We start from the raw sequence: 26,093 nt of genomic DNA on the forward strand, positions 1-26,093 counted from the left end.
AGCGAGAGAATGAGGGTGAAGGGCTAGGTAGAGAGAGCCGCAGCGGCCACGAAGCCTGCCACACAGGTGCTGCTGCTAAGGGCACCTGCAGCAAGGAGACCTCACAGCCCCCGCCACCCCCAAGGTGTGGGAGGGGGCGGAGAAAGAGTGAAAAAGGCAGCAACACAGTGATTACACATGCACTTAAACACATATACACACTTACTCCCTCAGCAAGGGCTGGGACACTCTCAGCAGCACTCCCATGGGGATAAAAGAGACCCAGGGGACTCCAGACTGCAATCCAGCCAGGTGTGGGGAGAGCCACAGACTTCAAATGATAGATCCAACAGACCCAGACAGGGAATGAGGTGAGCATACTTCAAAACACAGACCTCGAAAGAAACAGAGAAGGAATCAAAGACAATAAATACTGAATTCTCTGTCTATCTGTCTGTCTGTCTGTCTGTCTCTCTGTCTCCCCATACCAGCAGACTTGCCCTTCTCTGAGAGCATCAGACCCAAGAGAAGAGCATCAGGCCCTCACCACCTACTCTCCCCTCCTGTGTGTGCCTGCCTTCATGGAATCCCCTGCACTTGCAGAGGTCCGCAGTGACATGGGTGAGGACCCTTTCAGCAGGCAACACCCCCCCACACACACCCACACGTACCCAGAGGCAGGCAACTGGCACATGGACAAGTCTCCTCTAAGTGAAGCCAGGCTTGCATCCAGGAGCCCCCACATGAAGCCGGATCAAGGGTCCACCCCTGGCCTCCAAGAAGCTCCAAAGCACTTGAGCTCTGTCTAGCTGGGATGGCATTGCCAGGGCCACATAAACAAAGGATGTGCTTCCTACTTTGGCTTTGGTGGCTCCCCTGTGAGTCCAGAGCCACACCACAAGGGCTTTCCTAGGACTTCTGACCAGGACCTGCAGCTCACTAGCTCCAAGCTAAGCTCAAAGTCTTTGCAAATGCGGGACCAGGCAAAAGGGCTGGGAGACCAAGGGGAGGGGACTATGGGTCTATTTCTCAGCTGGGGTCCAGCAGACAGTGCCTTAAGGAACAATTCTAGGAGACCAAGAGCTCAGATCTGGGCCAGAAGTCTGCTGCGGAACTGGGACACAGGTACTAAGAACATCCACACTGGACTCACACCCCACAGTCCCCACTTTCAGTCCACACACACACAGCTATTTCATTACCCACACGGACCCTGTCACAATCCCACTGAATACTACACTGTATATAGCATGCTGTACACACAGCTCACAGTCCCCCACTGTGTACACACCACACTGACATGCCCTAGATTCCCCTGTTCTGACACACTGTATGTATCTCCCCACCCCGCAGAGGTCCCATTTTTATCAACGCTGCCCACAGACACTGAAAAGTCCTACTGTCCTTAGACTACACACACACACACACATACACACACACACACACACACACAGTTCCCTGCACTCCTCCAAAGCCGCATCCCACACCCGCCATGTACACAGATGCCCATACAGAGCTCCCAAACAGAACTGCGTGACTCCCTCCCACACCGGTGGGGCCTGCACTCCCGCCCCTAGCAAGCTAAGCTGAGCTCAACCTCAGGCTTCCCTGCTCCCTTTTCTCCCCTCCTGCTGCCTTTCCCCAAAACTGCTCTCCCCCCTCCGCTTCAGGAAACTTTTCATCAGGTCCCTAAAAGAGGAAACCCGGAGTTTCTCCTGCCCTGCCCTTCCCCCGGACTCGCACAAGCCACCCTCATTCCCCAGCCCGGCTCCCATCTGAGACCCACTGGGGAAAGGTCACCATAGGCAATCCCTGCCTGCGCCCTGGGAGAAGAGAAGGTGGCAAAAAGAGCTGTCACCAGGGAATGGGTGAGGGGTTGGGGAAGGCGTCGGCTGTGTCGAGCTGGGGGCGCAAAGGGGTCGCCGTGACGTGCCGCAGGAGAGCAGAAAAGCCAAGGCGGCAGCTGTGGCGGCTTCGACCGGGTCTCGGGCGGCTGCCGCGTCCGGGACTGAGACGCGCGGAGCTGTCCGTTCAGCACCACTGCGCCGCGCCCAGGCGCACCCGCTCGGCTCCCGCTCCGGCTCCCGGGGGCGCCTGCGGTGCGGGCTGTTGTCTCTCGTGGGGACTGAGGAGCGCGCGGATCCAGAGAAAGGAGCTCAGGGAGCGTCGGGGCCACGCAGCCACCTGTGAGCCTCCCGCAACTGCAGGCGGAGGCAGCATCTCTGGCCGGAGACAGGAGGAGACGCTCGGCGGACCCCGCCCGCCAGCCCGCCAGGCGCACACACAGGCGCACACACACTCGCACCCGCGCGCACACGCACAGCCAGGCGGCGGCGGCGGTGGCAGCGGCGGCGGCCGCAGCGATGCTCGCCAGCAGGTCGGGGAAGTTTCCCGCCGGCCTCAGCCGCGGGCCCCCGTGCTCGCAGGTAAGCGTTTCCAGAACGCAAAGGGCGAGCCTGGGCAGCTCCGCTGGGTAAGGCGCGGCGCACGCGGATCCGGGGCACGGCGCCAGGCGGGCGGGGAGGCCCAGGGATGGGGGCGAGGGGGCTCCAGTCGTGGGGGCTGGACTCGGGGGACGCCAGGCCGGCTCCCTTTTCCCAGCCCCAGTTTACAGACTCAAGCCGTGAATTTCCCCGCCTCCCTCCCGAAGCCACGCGCCCCCTATCATGGCCCAGCCCTGCCCGTGCGCATCCCAGCTCCGGTCCCGCCTGTCTGCGGCGAGCGGGCGGGGGCGTCTCCTCGGCTCGCCCACGGGCAAGGTCAGCTTGCAGCTCCCTGGGCTCTCGGATCCGCGGGCGCGCGACCCCCGCAAGGGTAAAGCGACCGACAGGACCCCCGGGGTGGGAGTGGAGGTGCGGCCACGCTGGTGTAAACATACCTCCCTCCCCCAGCTTTTCCTTGGGAGGGGGTCAAACCTCCAGAACGGTTCCTCGCATCCCAGTGCCCTTCAGCATCCAGAGACCCGTCTGGAGAGGACTGGGCCGGCCAGGGACGGGTGGGGAGAAAGAGAGGGACGCCCAAGCCCTGAGCGCCCTGTGCTCACCCGACGCGGTTCCCTCTGCTTTCAGGTGTAGCGCCCCCGCGCGGCGCGGGCGGCTGGGCGTCTCCATCATGACCGGCCAGAGCCTGTGGGACCTGTCGGAGGCCAACGTCGAGGATGGAGAGATCCGCATCAACGTAGGAGGCTTCAAGAGGCGGCTGCGGTCGCATACGCTGCTGCGCTTCCCTGAGACGCGCCTGGGCCGCCTGCTGCTCTGCCACTCGCGTGAGGCCATTCTGGAGCTCTGCGATGACTACGACGACGTCCAGCGTGAGTTCTACTTTGACCGCAACCCCGAACTCTTCCCTTATGTCCTGCATTTCTACCACACCGGCAAACTTCACGTCATGGCCGAGCTGTGCGTCTTCTCCTTCAGCCAAGAGATCGAGTACTGGGGCATCAACGAGTTCTTCATCGACTCCTGTTGCAGCTACAGCTACCATGGCCGCAAAGTGGAGCCCGAGCAGGAGAAGTGGGATGAGCAGAGTGACCAGGAGAGCACCACATCCTCCTTCGATGAGATCCTGGCCTTCTACAACGACGCCTCCAAGTTTGACGGGCAGCCCCTGGGCAACTTCCGCAGGCAGCTGTGGCTGGCGCTGGACAACCCTGGCTACTCAGTTCTGAGCAGGGTCTTCAGCGTCCTATCTATCCTGGTGGTGTTGGGATCCATCATCACCATGTGCCTCAATAGCCTGCCAGACTTCCAAATCCCTGACAGCCAGGGCAACCCTGGCGAGGACCCCAGGTTCGAAATCGTGGAGCACTTTGGCATCGCCTGGTTCACATTTGAGCTGGTGGCCAGGTTTGCTGTGGCCCCTGACTTCCTCAAGTTTTTCAAGAATGCCCTAAACCTTATCGACCTCATGTCCATCGTCCCCTTTTACATCACTCTGGTGGTGAACCTGGTGGTGGAGAGCACACCTACCCTGGCCAACTTGGGCAGGGTGGCCCAGGTCCTGAGGCTGATGCGGATTTTCCGCATTTTAAAGCTGGCTAGGCACTCCACTGGCCTCCGCTCCCTGGGGGCCACCCTGAAATACAGCTACAAAGAAGTAGGGCTGCTTTTGCTCTACCTCTCCGTGGGAATTTCCATCTTCTCGGTAGTGGCTTACACCATCGAAAAGGAGGAGAACGAGGGCCTGGCCACAATCCCTGCCTGCTGGTGGTGGGCTACGGTCAGTATGACCACTGTGGGGTATGGGGATGTGGTCCCAGGGACCACAGCAGGGAAGCTGACTGCCTCTGCCTGCATCCTGGCAGGCATCCTAGTGGTGGTACTGCCCATCACCTTGATCTTCAATAAATTCTCCCACTTTTATCGACGCCAAAAACAACTCGAGAGTGCCATGCGCAGCTGTGACTTTGGAGATGGAATGAAGGAAGTCCCTTCCATCAATTTAAGGGACTACTATGCCCATAAAGTTAAATCCCTCATGGCAAGCCTGACAAACATGAGCAGGAGCTCACCAAGCGAACTAAGTTTAAATGATTCTCTGCATTAGCTAGGAGGACTTGTCATCCTCAAACCCACATTGCTAAGCTGTCTCTTGTGCCTCTGTCACAATCCAGGCAGCTTAGGGTTATGGCGTAAGGAGTATGCCCAGCCCCAAAGGGGAGAGATGCATGGGATATGCACACCAGGCTGCTTTTACACTATTTAGAATCATTTTTAGAGGGTGGTGTGTCTGACACCATGCCATTGCACCTTTCAACGAAATGACACTCACTGGTCTTTGCATCATGGGCGTAAAATGTTCACCTTTCTGCCAGATGAGTACCATCCAGAATGCTAATTTTTCTGTTCATTGTGTACTCTATTCCAGTGCTCGTGGCCTAGTACTGTCTATGAGTTGTCTGTGCTCCTGTTTCTGAGGTTGTCATATGAGTTCTGTATAAAAAGCCCCCACAAGTCTGTCCAGTGGAAACACATCTATGGGGTTAGCAAGGATATGAGGAGATTTTTGTTCACAGTCATGTGAAAACAAAATCTCAGTTCTTTATCCATTGCTTTCGTTCAGTTTTAATACCCAAACAAAGAGAAGGTGAAGTTAAGCACACATGACCAGTGCAAGTCTGTGAGTTGTTTTACGAATGACCTGCAGCTCTGTGGCCTGCATGGGTGCACTGGTCACCTCTGGAACGACATCTGCTCATGTTCATCTTGTAAATGTTGCTCTTTAGAGAATGTTGCTCAGTTAAACAAGTAGTTAAGATTGAAATTTTTTTCCAAGAATAAATACATTAGGGACAGAGGCTTCAGTTAAACTTAGGCCAAATCAGAGGATGCTTGAAGATCTTCAAAGTCAGGCCTCTGTCTTTCCTAGAGTGACCATAGAGACATTTATTTCTGGCTAAGGCTCGTGGTCTAGGCCATTTGACCAAACTTTGCCATGTCTTAGATATTAGCATGTTTTTGAAACATTTATTTTTAGAGATGTTTAGGAATAAGGTCATGTTGTCTTTCTCTACTAAGAGGTTTAATGTTGTATTGTCTCCCTGAGGTGAATGTTGTTGGGTTTCTAGCAAGGGCAGTAGCTTAGAGACTTGTTTTCTGCTCTGAAAGCTTATAAAATGAGAGCCCTTTTATTTCCAAGAAGAATTGACTCGGATAATTTTGCTTCTAGGATACAGTATGTTACATGCGATGCTCTAATTGCCCTGGAGTTCCTGGTGTGACTTGGAAACCTGGTGGTATGGAAGTGTGTACTCTAAATACAGATGTACATGACAGCAGTGTGGCTTACCCAGGATGCAAATACTATCGTTCTTATTTCCGTTTTCACTGCCTTTTCTTGGGGGAGGATGGAAAGAGGGCAGGAGAAAGGAAAGACTTAGAAAATTAAAAATTGTTACTTCATAAAATGTCCTAGATAATTGTAAACTTCTTGAAAAGCTTAATGCTATTGAAAAGACCTTTAAACTTCTAAACTTGTGTTGAAGGTTAAGAACTCTAGCCTTCTCCAAAATGCTCTCTCCCCTCTTCTCCAGTTAACTAGCACATTGTGAAGGGAATCCTGGGCCGCTTTGGAAGATTATTCTTCTCCAGTATCTTCTAGGTAATTCAGATGGTTTTCCGGTTGGCTTCCATTATTGTTCAGTCCTTGGAAAGGCTGTAGAATTCAGGAGTCTCAGGGTGGAGTTAAGCAGGCTTTTTATCCAAGGCTTGGACTTTCCCTAAAGAGGTCCATTTTGTGTTTTAGTTGTTGAGGCTAATACATACTTCACGGGGGTGTGGTAAGGGTCTGTCACAGGCTTCGTATACTTGTACTTACCATGGCTACCACAGAGCAGGCAACTAGTTGTATGAATGTACTAGTCACTTATGCCCTTGAGTCCTCAGTTCAAATCCCTCCATTAAACTGGAGCCTCTTGGAGGCAGGGAGGCAGCCACCTCCTAGTGCCTGATAGTCTGCCATCTATGTCTGTTTCTCAGAAGCATCTGGAAAGATGAGATGACTTCGGGGCACCAGCCACTAAGTCAGAAGAGCAGGGTTATTTTTCAGAATTTGCACATGGAGCACTTGGCTTTGGCTGATGTTTCCAGTGCTGGAAGACAGCGAATTTATGAAATTATCCCCAGCTGCACAGAAGGCCAGAGATGGTACAAACTTGAGGACTGTTCAGTTTGCCAAGGGTGATGGCGTTGGGTCACTGAGCAGGGTTTCCGTGGTCACTGACCCTAAAGTTTGTGAAAAGTGGAAAGAAGGAAAGAGGCAGAATAAGTCAGTCACTCTCATGAGTATTTTTCTAAACAAGCAGGTTTTACTACCAAAAAAAGAGACACCCCTGTGGTTACTCTTTGCAGATGTGAAAGCCAGAAAACTTGACTTTTCATTTTGGTAATGACTTGCATTTATCTGGTGCCTTCCATTGGGGGAATCCCAAAGTGCTTTAGAGACTGTCTTTTTAACATCTTTTGTACATATATAGACTTGTATAAAATATTACTTTGCTCATCTGGAATTTCACTCATTTCTGAGCATGAGAATGTCCTAATAGCATTAAGTTTTCCAAGTGTGGTTTCAGATAAGAGAGACAGAAACCGAGCTGGCTTGAACACTGGAGTTAATTCTCACAACGGATGGAGACTAAACTGTGACCCAGGGAGAAATAAGCTTCCTCTCCCCCAGAGTACTACCCCGGTGTGAAGTTCACAAATGCTCTCAATGGGGCTTTGATTGACCTTGCTAAATAACGTCTTATGTAGCAGTTTCTTCTAGTCCCTGAAGCTAACTGGGGAGGGTCAGCTTAATTTTCTGCTCTGTTTCTGGAGTTAAGAATATAAATATGAGGTGACATCTTTGGCCACCAGGCTATCAGACTGACCCATAATCCTCCTTTAAGGGGACACAGTAGAAGCTTCAGATCACTTATTTCCAGCTGTTAGCTTGAGAGCAGCTTCACTCCCAACATCTGAAAGTTGTTATTTTCAATGCCATTGGGACAGATATATGGGCCAGGGTTTTCTCACAATATATGTGATGAGCATTTTAAAAGTGCTGGCTGGGAAGGGACACTATGTCTTTATTGCATAGATGCATATTGGTTATAGGTTTGTGTTTTCTGCCAAACCCCCACATTTCCTGGGTTTGCTACTGAGGAGGGGCATGTTGTAATGCCGAGCCAATTTGTAGCTCCTAAGGTAGTAATTGGTATTCAATGTTTGGATTTGTTATTTCTTCTTATCTTACTCAAACAATTGAACTACCTGCTAATTCTCACCTCATTTCAAAGAAAATGATTTGTTATGCACTTTGGGACACCAGTGATCTGTACAGGCTGTGTGTTATCTACTTGAGGGCTTAACTGGTATTTCTTGTTGTTTTAACAGCATGATTGTTTCAGAGTTGTAATTTTAAAAATTGAGAACGCTGTATTTGCGACGTCAGTTTTAACACTCATTAACACACTACTGTGCGAGCATTGATACAGGCCCCGCCGAACCATTGTGTCTGATGGCTGCACCCTGGTCTCCGCGCCTCGACTCGGGAATGAGCAGTAGCACTGACATGCTCCAGACTCCAGCCTCAAAGCGTATGCAGATTAAATAGAAAAACTTTATTTATGCTTCCTGAAGTGCCTCAATTACATATAGAGTGGCAAACACATCAAGGGCATTCAAAGTTGGGGACCGATTCTCTGAGAAAGGCTGGGCTTTTTGAGCATTTGTTGGGAAGGAAGAGCTGTTACTTGTTCTTTACAGGCATGTAGAGGTGGGACCCCCTTTTCACCAGGATCTAAAGCCCCCAGCCTGCTTTGTAGAAGGTTATTTATTCTTGAAGCCCTCGTGAAACAGACACCCTTGTAGGGTTTTCCCCTTCCACACCGTCTTGCTCAGCACCTCTGATGGGCCTATCAGTGCCGACCCCACCCCACCAGGGCCATTCTTGCTGCTGCCACATTACCACCCTGACCGTAAATTGGGTACTGGGTAACCTGAGTGTCCTGGCTGGTTTGGTGTGAATATTACTGAGGGACACGTAGAACCAATCCTCAGCTCTTCCTTACCCAGTGGTGACTTACACTCTGAGCCTTCTGCAGGCCACAGTGAATCTGCAGAAGGTCATTGGGCTCCCTGGGCTCTGCTCCTGATTTTGCATTCAACTCTGTCATCTTTAGGTGCATCACTGGGCCTCTCTGAGACTCACAAACCTCTGCTGCAAAATGAGAAGTTTGGATTAGAACACCCCTAAAGCCCTTCCCGGTTCTTCATCTCAATGTAAACAGAATCTCTCCGTGCCCCTCTGCGTCCTCATTATGGCAGTGAGCAGATCCCGAAACTCTTAACTTACTTTTAAGCAGAGCGGAGGGACTGCTCACAAACAACCTTCTATTTGTTTTCATTTCTCTCTTCAACAGCCAACCACAACAGAAGACAGTTTTAGGGACAATGATACTAGAGAAATGCTTGGGCTGGCGCCTGTGCCAGGTGAGTAGAGTTTGAAAATAATCAACAAGCGTCTCCTTTGGGCTTTAAGTGGTTCACGTGTAATCCAAATTCCTGCTGTTAAAAATCATTAGAGAAGAAAATCACACTGATCCCATTTGGCTTCAGGGCTAACTCTTCGCCGTTTATGTCTATGCCCTTTGTAAAGCCTGGCAGATCCCCCGTCCCTGTTCCCGTGAGGCTATTGAGCCCCACCTGGGACCCTAAATGTACAAGGGCAGATGAATCTCCCATCCTGCACTTAATTCTCACTGAGGTGTCCTCTTCTGTGTAACCTGCAGAAGGGTGTGGTGACATGTTAACCTTGTCCCCTAGTCCCACGGCAGCCGAGGAAGGGCGTGGCAGGACTGACATGCAGCCCTGAGAAGGCACTCGAAGTTACCATGGTCCTTGCCTTCCCTCCAGGTGGGGTGGAGCACATCTCCTCCCTCCAGCTGGGGTATAAATGGCTGTTCAGGGATATTTTGGGGCCAGGATGCCTTGCACCTTAAAAGGAAAAGCAAACACCTCCTCTTGAGGGAAGAACTTAAACGCACATGCTTATTATCTCCTCTTATTTTTAGGAGAACTTTGAACTAGCATTTCTACCCAAGGACCTTAGCTAGGTGTTATATCCAATTGATACTGTAGATCTGAAAATCTGCAACATTTTCCTCCTTCTGTGACCTCATTTATCACTATCACCATCCTCCTGGCTAAATTCTCTGAAGCACACGACTGTGTCTGCAGGTGACAAACTGATGCTTTCAGAAGGATGTAGACACAAACAAGGCCTCAAAGACCTGGCCCAGGGGCAAAATACAACAGAGGAGGAAAAAAAGGCAGATGGGCCAAGAAGCTGGTGCCAGTTCCTACAGAAGGAAAAAGGAATAGGGAGAAACCAGGAAAAAGGAAACGCAAAAGAGGAAAGAGGAAATAAAAGAAAAGGCAGAGAGGAATGAGGGGAAAGAGAGAAGACTAAATTAGGGAGAACAGGCGAGGATATGCTTACTGAAGTTATTTTAGGCCTTCCATTGAATTCATTTATTTCCGGTCAATATAGCATGCTCCTAGCCCACCAGGGAGGTGATCAGTGCTGGAGTCAGTTCGCACCCCTCTCCACCTGGCATCTCTTCTCTCCTCCTCCAACAAAGCGGCTCATAGTCTGGTAGAATACAGATGTGGAAATAACTAAGCCTTTTTGATGAAGAGGGCAGTGAGGACACAAGGAAAGGAGGGGGAAATGTTTCCTCCTGAAGATGGGACTTCTGGGTTGCAAACAGAAAAGGATCAAGTGTTGGCCAGACAGGTGGTGGGAGCCAGGAATGGAGAGATAGAGGGGAGGCAAAGGGAAGAAGGTTTCATGAACAGGGACCGATACAAGCAAAGACAAGGAGGCCAGCGTATGTGAGACATGTAAGTCAGCATGGCTGAAAAGAAGTATGGTATAAAAACAGCCCAGAGAAAAGCCATCAAAAGAGCTTGAGCTTCATTCTTTTGTCCCTGGGATGGGATGTCCTGACCAGATTAATGCTGCCAGCCCATGACTCTGACAGCAGCTGGAAGATGTGGGAGGGGCCAGGAGATCTGTCTGAGGTCACTCCCACAGTGCAGGTCAGATAGCAAGGGAATGGGCTGGAGAGGAAGGGGCAGAACAGGTTGCCAAGAAGGTTGACTCTATAGGACTCTGTCAACGACCAGATGTGGGTTTGAGAGAGAGGGAGCACTGGGACGGCTTCTGGCTTGGCTGGTGACTGGGTGGATGGGTGGATGGTGGTGCCACCAAGAGAAACAAAGAAATGCTTAGGTCCCTGCCCAAGGTTGAGTCGTGTTGCCTCAGTGCCTGGGGGATGCACAGATGAAGGTGTGGGGAGGGCAGAGGGAAGCCTGGAATGGGAGTCATCAGCTGAGAGATGGAAGTTGAGACCATGGGTGAGATGGCCCAGGAAGGGTACAGAGAGAAACAGAAGAAAAGGAAGGTGGAATCCTGTGGAAGACCAGCAACTGAGGGGTAGCCCCCTAGGGATGATTGTGGTCCAAGGCCTTTCCTTTCCCTGTTGGCCCATTGCAGCTATCATCCCACCTCTCTCCTTTCTCCTGAGAAATTCCTGATGGGTGATCTCTGCTGGTGGCCTCGGCTTTCCTCTTCATCCATTTCCTTATTTTACCTCTGTGATCGGCTCCTGTCCCTACCACTCTTTTCAAGCTGCTCTCTTAAAGATCACCAGTGCTTTCCTAATGGCTAAATTTAATGGCCCTTCCTCAGTTCTCAAGCTCCCCCAAATGCTTTGACCCCATAGGCCAACCTCTGAGTTCTTCGCACTCCTTCCTCTCTGGTTTTTGGACACTGCACATTGCTGGTTCTCCTGTGGGCTCTGCCTCTCCTTCTCATATCCCCACTGGGTCTTTGTCCTCCTTCTGACCCTCTTCATCATGCATTTCCTCCAGACTTCTGTCCTTAGCAGGCTGCAGTGCTCTCTGCCCAAGCAAGAGCCTCAACCAGTGTGCAGATGACTCCATGTCTCCTTGCCTGACCTCATCTCACTCCTGGGGCCCATGCACATGTTACCCATGTGCACTTGGAAGTCACCATGTCTAAAACTAGACTTATACCTTCCCTCCAAGTTTGCTCCTGCTGCTGCCTTCTCCCTCACTTCTGTTAGTGGAACCATAGTGTTGTCAGCCACCCAGGTTGGAATTTCAGTCATCTTTGAATCCTCCCCACTTATTTAGCCATTTATTCACCAAAGCAGTCATTTCTTCACAGCTGACTAATTGCCAAGCACCCTAGTAGATGTAAGGGAAATAAATGTAAAGGGTATTGTTCACGGCCCTTAAGCAGCACAGACTTTATGGCCATTTTATTGTGCATTGAAATCATCTGGGGAGATCTTAACACTGTAGATTTCTGGGCATCACTCCATCAACAAAATCAGACTCCTGCAGGTGGGCCCCAGGAATTTGCACTGTTAAAAAGCTCCCAGGTGATTTTAAGACAAGTGGTTTTCAGACCCCACCTGGAGAAACATATTCCTGGGGATACCCTTTACAGTCCTCTTGCTCTCTCTCATTCCCGCACCCAATCGGACACCAGGTTCTATAATTGCTTTCTGCACAGGATCTTGCATGTTGGTCCCTTTGTATCCATTCTAAAGGCTCCCACCCCACTTCAGTCCTTGTTAACTCATGTTTTACTAATTTCCAAAAGACTCGTGTCCAGCCTCTCCCTCTCCAATCTATCTTTTTCTGCAACCCTCTACCAGGCTCATCTTTCTCCTTCCTGTTTCTTAGACCTACTGGTGCTTGTGTTGATAGAACTGCAGATATGAAGAGTCACAGCTGAGGAAGTAAGAAATTTGCATGGGCCCAATAAGGCTAAAGGCAGAGAAAGGGCCCATTTAGGAAGGGGTTGCCTTTCAATGGGGCAACTAGGGGCAGGTGATAGGGACATAAGAGATTTGTAACAAGGGACACACAATGTTGATAGCATGAAGGGCCTGAATGTTGGATGACCAGGCTCACCAACTGTCCAGGGGGTACCAATCCTCAGTCCTGGACTAATGGTCTCTCAAAGACACTTGGGAGTTATCCCTGGAAATCCAGGGATGTGGTATGAGGCAAGCAGACTGGGGGAATATAGTAGAAACAGAATTGGGGTTCTCAGGGAGGTTTTTTCCACTCAAAACCCTTTCCATCGCCTACATCTCCAGACATTTAAAGAATTCTGAGCTATTTTCAGACCTACTATGAAAAGAATTGAGGTGTTATCAGTCAGACACCCATCTAAACCATTTCCTAAGAGGAGAGCTGGCATGACTCACTCTCGATCTGTCAGCTTCATATTGATTTTTCTGGCAAACTTTGTGGGTCTGCCAGGGTCTGCGAGGGAGCAGCTGAATTGTAATCCACTGTGTTCAGGGTCAGTTATTACAAAAGCCACCATCACAGGGTCGTAGCCCGCATTTCTCTTGGTGGAACCTGTGGGAGGAGAGGAGGGGAACTGTAACGCACAAGCGCAGGGGTGTCCAGGGGCTTCCCGCTGCTTGCTAAAGAGAAGCCCGACAGCTCTTTTCCCCGATTTGAGATTCCAGGACTGCTTTTGGAAAGAGGTGCTGACGGGAACCATCGGAGCCCCAGAAGTAATTCTGGCTTCTTTCTCAGGGCAGGTGAAGTCACTCACTTCCACTCTGCCCTGGAACCTGGGAGCCAACAATTTGAGGCATTTAAATTTATTACTATATAATTTGCCAAATTTAAAACATGAGATCACTGATTATTCAGTAGCTTCCCATTTTTCAAAAAGCCCTCTCATGTTAAAAAACAATTCCAGTCAAACCCGAATATCCTACTGACCTTCACATTTGCTGAGCTTCCTCCCCACCCTCCATGGGAATACGTAAATGCGTGGCAGAGCTTTAGAACCAGCAGGATGCTCTGAGTCCTGCTGCTAAAGGATTCATGCTGATGAGCTTGATGCCTGGAAACTGGGATGTGCCGATGTCACATATTCAGAGAGACTGGAGTGCCAGCCTCAGCAAACAAGGCCAGGAGAGGAACTAAGAGGCAGAATGAAACTGACCAAAAGAGCCACCATTTAGCTGGGTGCAAAGCTGTTTGCAAAGCCCTGTGCTGAGTGCAATGGGAATGACTTCTCTGTATGCCCTCCGCTCCCACTACGCTCATTTGTGTGCCGTCGGGCGAAAAGGCACCTCAGATGGCCTTCAGATTTGAAATGTCACAGAGGGGTGTATACATGTGTAGGTGTCCGTGTATATGTGTGTGTACATGTGTCTGTGTGCGTGACTGTGTGTCTGTATGTCTATTTGCCTGAGTATGAATCTCTGTGCATGTTCACATGTGTATCTATGTGCCTGTGTGTATGCATGTGGGTGTGTTTGTGCCTGTGGGTGCGTATCTGTGAATGTGAAGTGAAATGAAAGGGGCAGCCTTACCCTTTAGGAGAAAGAGGTGGAAACAGCGGGCCTCCAGGGCTCCCAGCAGATGTTACTTCCACAGAGAGGCTTTTTCTGCACTCCCCCAAATTCAATTACGTTTTCAACCCCCTACTGTCTCTCCCTTATGTCTCACAACGCTCAGTATCTTTCCTTCTTGGCTCTTATTGTGATTTGTCATTTTTGTTTATTGAGTGCTGTCACCTCCACTAACTGGAAGCCCCATGAATGCAGAGATATTTATCTCCGGTGCCCAGCACAGCACTTGGCACGGAGTAAATGTTGACAAATAATCAATGAGCCAAGGGCAGAGGGGCTGGTGTAAAGTATGAGGTTAAGGCCTTCTAATTGGGAGCAAGGCTAGAGAAATCGCAGGTCCTTGGGGAGTCGGTTTGACCTGCTGCCTAACCGAAGCAAGGGTTGGGAGGCCTCCACAAAGCAGTTTCCCTGCATGGAAATTCTTAGCAAGCCTTCTAGGCTGGAGACCTGTGATATGCTGGTCAGGTGGTGCCACCAACAACAAGATCGGAAGGGACAGCCTCCCTGCGGTGCACATTTCTGAATGAGCTCCGGAACTGAGGAAGGACTGCCAAGACATTCCAATCGGGTAATGACCATGAACCAGTTTGCAGGTGAATGGCGTCAAAACGGATCAATATATCAATATATAAGTCACCCACTCCTCTGGGGCAGGATCCAACAGAGACCACATACATGGTTAGGCTTTAGAGCAAAGGGCACTAGATGTGCTGCTGTTGGAATGGCTGGTATCACTTTTTACTGGTTAGAGGGGCAGACTTGATATTAATGTTTCATTCCTGATCCTCCAAAACCCAAATCTAAGCCCTTCATTTAAATATATCTTCCTTGTGGCTAGCTGAGCAAAGCACAGTCTGCATAGCAATTGGGCCCTGCAGTTCACTGGCGGGAACATGAATGAAGCCGGTGGGGCGTGTGCTCGTGTGGGAAGAGGAGCTTCCAGTGGGGACTTGTCTGCCATGCACCAGCTGTGAGATGTTGGCCATGACACAGCACCTCCCTGGCCTTCAGAGAAGAGGTGACGTCTGTGCTAGGACTTGCAGCGCGAGAAGGGGAGAGTAGAGGGAAGAGCGTGTGCCCAGTTTCCTGGGCGGCAGGACTTGGGGCCAGCATCAAACCTGTTCTGCTCCAGGTCAGAATGAAGTGGGTTGAGGGGAGTGGATGGGAGGCTGCTTTAAGGGTCTGAGTGGAGATGGATGGATGGTGGGGCACTGGGATAATGGCAGGAATCCAGCCCAGGCGTGTGGGAAGCTGTGGCCAGAGGATCTGAGAGTTCTGAGCGTAGGTGGGCCCTTCAGGTATGGCCCCAGCTTCTGGGCTGGCAGTCTTAAAACAAACTTATTCTGTATTCAGTTTGATTGATTGATCAATTTAAATTGTGGTAAAATACACATAGCATAAGATTTACCATTTTAAGTGTGCAGCTCAGTGGCATTACATACATTCACGTTGTTCTGCAACCATCACCACCGTCCATCTCCAGAACTTTTTTCATCTTGCTGAACTAAAACTCTGTACCCATTAGACACTGACTCCTTGTTCCTGCTCCCCCCAGCGCCTGGTCCATATGCAGTTTTGCATTCTATTTATTACACATGCATATATGTGTGTCGAGGGAGCACTGCTGCAGTGGTAGGGTGGAAAAAACTTATGTGGATCTGCATGAAAATTCTAGGTCAGACATTTCCTAGCTGTGAGAACTTGGTTAAGTAACATCATCTTTTAAAACATTTGTCTTTCAGTATAAGGATGATGATGATGATGATGATGTTAATAGCTAACATTCACTAAGCACTGTTCTGAGAGCTTGACATGTATTCATGCATTTAATTTTCCCAACAACCCTATAAAATGAATTCTATTATTATTCCCACGTTGTAGATGAGGATACTAAAACAGAGAGGGCTTAAATAGCTAAGTAGCCAAGGCCACAACAAGCATTTACCTTACAGAAATGGTCATGTAAGAAAGTGCCAGGCACAGAGTCAGTGCTCAGAAATGTTGATTCCTTTTCAGGAGTCCTTACCAGTTCTGGTGTGTATAGTCTACGTAACAAGAGCTTCCTGTGTGCCAGGCACTGAGTCTTATAGTTATAGTCTCATTTCAGTCTTCACTACAACAACAGAAGGTAGATACTTTTTAAATGTATTTTTAGTGGCATTTATTTGTAAGTATAAGTTGAATATGATTGTCATAAGAACTCAAACTTTATAGGGAGAACTCAAAACTCACATGACCCTTCAACTTCAGCCTCCTCCCTGGAGTAACTGCTGTTATTGCATTGGTGTATATCCTTCCAGAATTTTCTATGAATTTATATACAGATCTTTATACCTGGAGAATTGAAGAGTAGTTTTGTAGATTGCTCCATTCTGGAAATGCCTCAATGTCACTCAGATTCTTTCCCATGGCAGTTCATAAAAATCAGCCTCATCTTTTTAGCTGCTCCTAGCATTCCATGGTATGGTTGTAGCAGAGTTTATTTAACCATCCTCCTCTGATGGTCAGTTAGTGAGGCGAGTAATATTATCTTCATTTGGGGGCTGGGCACCTTGTCTAAGGCCACCCAACTGTAAAGTGGCAGAGCTGGGCTCCTGTCCACTTCTACCTGGCTCCAAGGCCAACAGTCATAACCGTTATAGTATAAATTAACACGAACATAAAGCTTTGCTTTAAAGTCAGATGGAAACTCAGCAGTTACTGAGCGCATTCATTTGTTCAGCCTACATTTATCGAGCATCTGCTATGTGCCACAACAAGTAGTGGAGAATCCCTTCCTTGATGTTTCTCCTCTCTTGACTTCTAGCTTCCCCTCATACCTCCTTGCCTATTATAAAATCTGTTGGCCAGTCTTCTTGCTCTGCCTACCCCCAGGGTTTTAGGTCCTCTCGCCTGTCCCTCTCACTTGGCACAGCCTCCATGGTTCTTTTTGCTTAATCTTCTACGTGACAACAGAAGTCTTCATTTCCAGGTCTACCTCTCTCATCAAATTCCAGACTCAAGTTTCCAACTGCCTCCAGGATGCCTACTCCTGGGTATGTCATAGGCACCTAAAATTCAACACGTCCAAATCTGAATTCATTATCCTACTCCTCAAATCCACTCCTATTCTAAAGAACTGTGTCACTGTTTTGAGGTGGCCCAAACTGGGGTCCTCAGGTCTGCCTTTAACCCCTCACTCTTTTTTTATCCCCCAACTCCATTTAGTTGGCCAGCTCCACTGGTTCAATCTCCCAAATAGTTCTTGGATTTGCCCTCTCCCTCCATTGCCAGTCCCATCATAATTCAAGCCCTCAGCCCCTTTCCCTGGGCTAGCACAAAGACCTCCCCCTCTCCAGTTCTCTGAGCTCCCAAAACACCTGATCCGTTGCTCTGTTAGCCCTCATCTCAGCACCCTGAGATTACAGGGGTTTTGAGTTGAGGTATGGACCATGTTCCAATCCTCTGAATATGCCTGGCACATAAGTGTCTAGAATGCAGTTAGTCTCCCTGAATGTTTGCTGAATGAATGTTAGCACCAATGACGTTTCCAAAAACGCTAGATCAAAACCCCAAGGTGCTGAGCCAGCCCTGATGGCCTGGTGGTTGAAGTTCAGCGCTCTCACCACTTCAGTGGTCCAGGTTCATTTTCCCATCTCGGAACCACACCACCCAACTGTCAATTGCCATGCTGTGGTGGCAGCTCACATAGAAGAACTAGAAAGACTTACAAGTGGAATATACAACCATGCACTGGGGCTTTGGGGAGGGGAAAAAACCAAAAAACCAAAAAAAACCAAAAAACACCAAAGTGCCTTACTTAAGGCCCTCTACTTTTACATCAAGGTTTTGGAGAAAGAGTAGGAATAGGACAAAGCAGAATTCCTGGCTCCTATGCCTGAACGTGTCATCAAGCTGACTGAGAATTTCTTACCATTAAACTCATTCCTCAAGTTGGCACTTTAGGAACATAATAAATAATATCTTTTTCATTACCTTTGTGTGGTGGTCATTGTAGGTCTGTCATCAATCCTGGGAGTTTGCATATCAATCAGGCAAATAGTAAATTTATAAAATAAAAAATAGAGTTGGTAGCAAAATATATATTATTGCTCTCACTTTACTGCATTGTAAGTACATTTTTCTTTTCTCAACACATCAATTGAAGATTTTATTTTATAAAGCACTTTTTAGTACTGTGCTTGGTTCCTCATGATGCAGGAAGTCCTAAGACTATTCTGAAAAACATAGATATCCCTTCCTTTTCATACAGATTTCTGTACCATTGACAATAGAATTATAGGAACAAAAGTTAAACTGTCTCATAGCTAAAGCAAAAAACCAAAATATTCCATTTTCATACTTCAGTGAAGCAGATATGATGTCTCAGTCTGTTTTGTGTGAATTGAAGGGTCTGGAACTCCAGAGATGTGGCCATTTTCACTACATAATGACAACAAGGAAGCTCATGTGTCGTCCTTTAGAGACCATTCACTCAGGCCTTATAACACAGTTGGATGCAGGGAACACAGCAGTATTTGTCACCTGAATTTTCACATTCAATTGGAAACTTATTTGTTCAAGAGCAAAATAAATGCCTTACAAGGTTCCAAAGTATTGGATACCAGATAATCTAACTCAGGTTTGGAAGATGACACAAATTTGCACATTTTGTGAATGTCAGGCCTATTCTCATGAAGCAGTCTGCTTTCATTTCTTTCCCTACATCTTTGTTCATTCATTTATCTTCTTATCCACCCATCCAGTAAATACTGAATGACACTGGAGACACAGTGATGAGCAAAATAGACAAAATCCATGTCCTCACGGAGACAAGCAAGGGCTTTTAGCACTTAAAAATTTGGTTTCTAAGATTTCTTAGCCGTTTGCCTAAAACCAAAATTTAAATCACATTTCTCTCACGTGTGCGCCATCCATCATTCAACAGCATTTATTAAGCATTGCTATGTCAGGGCCTGTCCTGGTGCTATAGAGATGAGGAAACCCCGGGCACAGTCCTGGCCCTCAGACAGCTTAGTCAGTGAGAGAGACAGAAGAACAAGTAGATACTATGAGGCATCACGGAAAGTGCAGTGATAGCGATGTACCTCTGGGCACACACAGCGGGTATCCCTGAGCTGAGCTGACAGAATGAGGAGAAGCTGGCCACTTCACTCTCAGGAGGGGTGGGCAGGAACAGAGGTAGGTTACTTGAAGGGGTGTTGAGAGCAGAGAAGAGAGGCAGGCAGGGCCTGGTCTTAGAGGGCCATGTTCGCTTTAATAAACTGTATCCTGCAGGTGATGGAATCCATTGCATATGGGATTAATGGTGCCAGCAGATGGTGGTGGGGTTGGTTTAAGAGGAACAAGCCTGGGGCAGAGACAGTTAAGGGGCTGCCGCAATGGTCTAGGCAGGAAATGAAGAAAACCTGAGGGTCAGAGGAGAGAGAATGTAGATGAGGACACAGATTTGAGAACTCTTTGGAAACCTGAGCTGGCAGAGGGATGGTGTGGGACAATGAAGATTCAAGGACTTCCAGGTTTCCACCACTGCGGCTGGATGGAAGATGGTAGCACCAACTGGACAGAAAATACAGGGGGAACAGTGTTTGGTCATGTTGAACTTGAGGGATGTGTGTGACATCAAGAATGCCTGGGTAATTTTTTATTTTATTTTATTTTGAGGAAGATTAGCCCTGAGCTAACATCTGCTGCCAATCCTCCTCCTTTTGCTGAGGAAGACTGGCCCTGAGCTCACATCTGTGCCCATCTTCCTCTACTTTCTATGTGAGACGCCTGCCACAGCATGGCTTGCCAAGCGGTGCCGTGTCCGCACCCGGGCTCTGAACCAGCGAACCCTGGGCTGTGGAAGCAGAGCCTGTGCACTTAACCGCTGCACCACCAGGCTGGCCCCTGACTGGATAAGTTTTAAGGAGAAGTCTAGGCTGAAGGCAAGCATTTCAGAGCCATTAGCGTATAGGTGTTTACTGAATTGGGTATGATGCCATTTACAAATATTGAAAACACCATAGAAGACAGATCTGCAAAAGTCATCCCTGTGTTTACTCTGAGAATCTTGATAATGAATACTGATACTGAGTTGAATACTGATGGTGTGCTTTCCCACGGGTGTCCTTAGAGAGACTCTTCTTATCTGAGTACTACGAATAGTTGGGTTTCTTCTGAGCAACACAGTATGCTTTTATCTTTTTATTTTCCTGAAGTTAAAAAACTTTTATCTATAATGTATTGATTTTCTTAAAGCTTATGATTCAATGGTTTTTAATACAGTCACAGTATTATGCAACCATGACCACAATCAATCTTAGAACATTTTTATTACCCCCAAAAGGAACCCCGTACTCATTATTTCATTCTTTTTTATTACTGAACCATCTTCCCTGGTATGGACATACTATACTTTATTTATCCATTCATAAGTTGATGAATGCTTTTATCTTATAGACCAGCAATGTCTAATAGGTTTATAATGTGGACCACAGATGTGAGCCACATATGTAATTTTAAATTTTCTAGTAGCTTCATTTAAAAAAGTAAACAGGTGAAATTAATTTTAATACGATATTTTAACACAATATATTCCAAATATTATTTCAGAATATATAATATTAAAAATTATTAATGAGATATTCTACATTTTATTTGGTACTAAGTCTTTGAAATACAGTGTGCATTTTATACTCACAGCTCAACTCAATTTGGCCTAGCCACATTTCAAGTGCTAGTAGCTACCACATTGGATAGCACAGTTAGACAACGTAAATGGTTTTTGGTTTCCTTCTTCACTTTGGCTTCTAGGAAGTTTTGAACCAAATTTTTCCATTAATGTGATTCATGGCTCCAAATTGGTTCTCTACTTTTGTTTTCCCTTTGTTTTATCTTGTCTCATTTGTTTTCAATTTATTCTACTTTGTTATACTTTATGATTCCTCCTCTGTAAATTGCCTTAAAGGTGGAAAAATGCTGAAGTTCTTGAGAAGAAAACTGCTGACAAAAAGAAGATAAACTTTTCACTCATGGCACATAGCTAGTGAATTGATTTGAGGAATTGAGTTCAAGCCTACTCCTTTAGATGCTGCTGCTAAACCTCTACCCACCTTTCTCTGGCCCCTTTGCCCTAAACCCAAGCTCAGCAAGCTTCTGCAGACATCATTTCTTCTAGATACTTATCAAATAATAGAAATGAGTACAGCTGAGTGTGACTGGTAGACATAGGCACTAGGAAATACGCCAGATATTACTTGGAATTAATTTATTTGGAAAACAGTCAGTGATTTGGAAAAACAAAAAAAAACAGATAACATGATCCTGTGACCTCCTAAACTGCAGGACAGAGAGTAAATAAGACAAATGATCCTCAATGCATTTTTACCAAATGCTCTGATTGTGTAACGAACTTTCTCAGAGACTGACGGTATGCTGAACATTCTTCCTCCTCTGACAGCCTTTCTATCTGCATGCTTCTCCCTCCCCACAGTACCCCTCACCCCCCCCGCTCCCCCCCCCGCCTTCCCAAGCCTTCCTCCATTCCTGCTTTCACGGGGCTTCATTGCTATCTTTCTTATTGCACTTGCCACGCTCGGGTGTCTACATCCTGCACCAGGCGATAAGCACCAGCTCTTGGGCAGGAACCATGTCGCCTTCATGTCTGTATTTCCACACGTAGCATGGAAGCCGGCATACAGTTGGTGCTCAATAGATGTTTGTTGATAAGTAAAGAAAGTGCAAGGCACTGGGGCTCTCTGGGCCAGGCAGTGTGCTAAGGGCTTTCCGTGCATGTCTCATTCACTTTTCACAATCTTCTGAGGTTGTTCTCCGTTTGATAAAGAAGGTGAGACTTATGGGGAAGTTAAATAATTCACCCAAGGTCACGAAGCAAGTTATCTGGCAGAGCTTCAAAGACACCTAGCTTCGAGGAATTCCCGTCTGTTAAGGAGAAAAGCTTTCTTGTCTTTCTATACAAGAAACTAAAAAAATGAATTTGCTTCAAATTGGACACAGTAAGGACAGGCCTTTTGTGCCAGAAGCAGTTGTTACTTCCTTTCAGCCAAGTTAAAAAAGGTTACTATAGACAAATATTGTGTATATTTGTATACATTGTATATATTTGCTGTCACTGCTTTGGATAAATGTCAGGGAAATGTGCAACACATCAGCATTCACTGAATGAGAATAAAAAGCTAGCAACCCTTAGATTTGTGTGAAATTGAAATAATTTTGCATTAAGAACTTTAAAAAATTGTTTGGACTTCCGTGATTGCTCACCACACTCAAATTCTGAATCATACCCCGAACTACTACTTACTGGTTAAGGCAATTTACCCTCAAAATCAAAAAGCCTTGCCGAAACTTGTTAAGGCTTAGGTTCATTAGTCCATTAATAACAGTCTCCAATATTAGGTATAGTTTTCAAAGACCACATTCTAAGCACATAAACTAATTTATGGTCATCAGCTGGTGTGTTTCTAAAATAAACTTCTATATACTTTCTGAAAGGTCAACAGAGAAGGAACTCATGAGTTTGCACATTGACTCATTAATAATGAAACAATTCTGCGTTTCAGATTCCTCAGTGCATCTTGTTTAACATCGAAGACTTCAGTTCCAAGTGTTATTATGTCTTCTCATTTGAATATTTTTGCTAAGAATATTTTCCTTTTACATAGGAAAGAAAGCTGTCATGGAATAAATGGAAGGCTGAAAAGACATGCAGCTGCAGGACTGCCCCCATCCAGCACGCTCTGTATACACTAGAACATTAGAAAGAGAATATTTAAAAGCTGAGAGCTTTAGTATCAGGTTTTATTTAGCTTCCAGTCAACTAATTACAGTTCACCTTGAAAAGTTCTATAAAAATTTAAAAGACAACTAGTTGCTTGGTATAAACAAAGGCAGGCACTGGATTTTCAACTAGAAAAATTTTAGAACTCATTAGCTTTTACTGCTTTCTCATGAAATAGAATAGAAATGTTTTTCTATGGAGGAAATGTTGGGTATGACACTTTTGTAATTTTGGGTTAAAATTGTCATTTCTATCATGCTAAAAACACCTATTTCCCTTTGCTCTCTTCTATTTCTTTTTTTCCTCATATCCTTCTCTTTTCATTGAGAATACGAAGTGACTTATGACTACAATAAAAGTGGAAAAATATCAAGAGGTACATAAGCTTTTTTGAGGGATTCTGATCAATTGGCTGATCTGGGGCTGGAAAGTATGGCACGTGCTTGGTCAGCCTAAATCAGTTTTCGTGTGAATGTGGTTTCAACAGGTTGCTGAGGGCAGGTGTGAGGGCCAAGGGCATTATGGTGCTCTCTCTTTCTTGGCTCCTTCCCCAAGAGGAAGGACAGTGGTTATCTCAAGGCTCTAGGAACCTCATACCTTAGAGATCCGTTTCCCCCCTGGTGGTAATACTCACACGTGGAAGATTCCAGCAGGGTTCTAGGTCTAGGACCTCAACAACAAATCCCCTTGACACATATTACCATATCTGACACCTACAAGAATCCTAATGAAAAGATACAAAAATCACACGGTAAGTACAGTGGAAGGACTCATACCTCCAGATATTTCCTTTCTTTCTCTTTTTAAAAATCTTTTCTGTTTTTATAAATATAGGATCAGGGAAATGTTAAGTATGCAGACCACAGAATTTCACAAAGCTATTAACTATAGATTTGATTTTGAGTTTCCTGGGACCAAAGCAAATTGGGAAACCCAGTAAATTACCTGATTCATATTTTAAGGACCAAGAAAGCTAAAACTTTAGTAAAACAAGTCTTTAGGGGCATAAATTTGAAATTTTCTGATGCGTCTTCACAAATGGGGCCATAGATATTGGCCTCTAAATATCCCTAAAATAGAAAGGATAGTCTTAAAGACTCAGCAGATGCTCAAAAACTGGTTATTATTATTGTTGTTGTACTGAGATTACCTGGATATAAGGAAAGAGACTAGCCTATATAATTAATGATGACAATTTTGTTGTTTGACCTAATTACATTCAATGAAACTTTATTTACTACCATTTATGGCTAATATCCTGGTAAGCATTGTGGGGAAACAAGATGGAGGATAAACATAAAGTCTCTGCTTTCAGGAAGTTTGCAATCCAGTAGGAAGATAAATCAAATAATTACAATAGAGTTTGGAAGCAGTTTGGTTTGGTGAAGAAAGGGCTCAAACGAAGCAACAATGCAAGATGAGGTCATAAACGTCAGTCAGGCCATGTAGCAGGTCTTGAATGCCAGGAGGCATAGTTCATTCTTAACTTGGTAGACAAAGTTCTGTAAGCAGAAGAGTGACCTAGTACTCCAAAATAGCATTTTGATGGAATATCTAATTAAATGCCTGTGCCTAATAACAGTTTAGTAATGCAATGTAACTTCAATTATTTTTTTAAAAATATTTTATTTAGAATGTTACATCATTAGTATTTTCAGGATTTATTTTAATCATTAATCTTTAACATACAGGACAGGAAACGAAAATGGCATTCCTATTGAATGCTAATGTGTCAGTAATTTGAAAAGATTTCCTGTGACAAAGTTGAAAACTTCTTATTAATGTATTATATAATTTCCGCTAGAGAAGCTACTTATCCTTCAGTGGGTAGAGAGTGATTTTAAACCTTGGGGATGTATACAGTAAATAAGCAGAGAAAAAAGAGAAAAGCATGTAAGTAATATATGTAAGGTTGTTTAGCATAGTGTCCCCAATAACAGATGACATTATTTTGAAATCCATCTAGATAAACACATTTTCTTCTCCAATTTATACTGAGCAACTTAGCTCAAATTTTGAACATAAAACTGTACTAAAATAAGCTAAGTGTATTACAAATGTGTAGAAATGAGTCATTTAAGTTCATTAAATCAAAGAAAAAACTTTCTCACCTACAGGACAACATATACAACGATGCTGGCTCTTATGCAAGATGAAACCCTCTGTCAGCTTGAATTACCCTTACAATATTGTAGTCATCAAAGGATGAGGGCATACAGAAAGTACACTTATCTAGGAACATTCTCAGCAACCAAGGTTAAAATAATAAGAGACTTCTTCTTAAACTAGAAAACTCTCTTTCTTAAACATGATTAATCAAGGCTTCCCTAGACTTGAAGGTTTCCTTCATGGCTTTTGGTTCTTCAAAACTTATCATAAGTTCCTTTATTGGATGTGGGGCAGAGAGTGAGAAAATAGGAAAAATTTTAAAACAAATTATCTTAAAATTTTCTGGAGCATCCTACGGCTCTAAAATAAAACACTGCCAATTATTCTTCATTCTCTTAAATATATGTTTATATATATATTCAAATAGACATAACAATGGGGTATTAAAGACTATTTATATAAAAATTACAATGTGACTGGGATATTCGATATTTACGGTTAAAAGGAGGACTCTTGTTGAGACTGAATTAGTAAGACTGGTTAACAGGCCTCACTGAATTAATTTGCATAAATTTTCTAATTTAGCAAACTGGAGAGAAATCATCTTCATAGGTTTCTTGTCATTTCATGTAGGTGGTTTTACTTGGATGATAGCAAATCAGTCATTTGATTCCATCAAATTAGGCAAGATATTAAGGTTACCAAAAAGAAAAACAATTAAGAAAGAAAAAAAAAGGCAGGGTGTTTGAGTTGACTGACTTATCTGACTGTCCCTACAGATTCCAATGAAGATGAAGCTGAAGCATATATTGCACACTCAGTCTTCATTTTTAACAACCTTTATAAATTTTTCAATATTTACCACTATTTTAACAATCTTATAATTTGTATCCAATTATACAATTTACTATTTGTAAGGACTCAGCAAAGCAGAGACAAATGTTATGTCAAGGCATTACCTGGGGCACAAAAGCCATTTTAAAAAGGAATAGAAGCTTTCCAGAGATACCACCCCTCCTGTGGCAGTCATTAGTGAACTTACCAGCAGTTCCCTTCTCTCTCCTCCTGGCACATGGTAAAGTCGAATTTCCCTGCTTCCTTGAAATTAGGAGTGGCCATGTGAGTAGTTTGGAATACCAGTTGTGGCTGACCTGACATGTGTCACTGCTGGCTGGAGCTAGTGTGAGACTTGTCAGTGTTCCTTCTCTTGCTGTGGTGACTACAAAATGTGGCAGATGGTGGAGGCTCCATCAGCGGGGTCCT

General features: G+C 45.8%; 1 protein-coding gene and 1 long non-coding RNA gene across 2 annotated transcripts in view; one reads left to right on the plus strand and one right to left on the minus strand.

The window, feature by feature from the left end:
* Nucleotides 1-3,010, minus strand: part of LOC139085254 (uncharacterized) — a 109,038-nt gene extending 106,028 nt beyond the window's left edge. Inside the window, exon 1 of the long non-coding RNA XR_011543458.1 lies at nt 2,858-3,010. This is a non-coding gene — a long non-coding RNA (uncharacterized lncRNA). The remainder of the gene's footprint in view (nt 1-2,857) is intronic.
* Nucleotides 1,470-8,083, plus strand: KCNS2 (potassium voltage-gated channel modifier subfamily S member 2). Its single transcript, XM_070631815.1, has 2 exons — nt 1,470-2,405; nt 3,048-8,083. Exon 2 carries the CDS (start codon nt 3,091-3,093, stop codon nt 4,522-4,524), a length of 1,434 nt encoding a protein of 477 aa, XP_070487916.1. The 5' UTR covers nt 1,470-2,405; nt 3,048-3,090; the 3' UTR covers nt 4,525-8,083.
* The last annotated feature ends 18,010 nt before the right edge of the window (nt 8,084-26,093 follow it).

This window comes from Equus przewalskii, chromosome 8, assembly GCF_037783145.1.
Source record: "Equus przewalskii isolate Varuska chromosome 8, EquPr2, whole genome shotgun sequence".
Taxonomy (NCBI): domain Eukaryota; kingdom Metazoa; phylum Chordata; class Mammalia; order Perissodactyla; family Equidae; genus Equus; species Equus przewalskii.

What these genes read in the sequence shown, in the direction of transcription:
- KCNS2 (XM_070631815.1), top strand. Translation starts at nt 3,091, where the DNA reads ATGACCGGCCAGAGCCTGTGGGACCTGTCGGAGGCCAACGTCGAGGAT.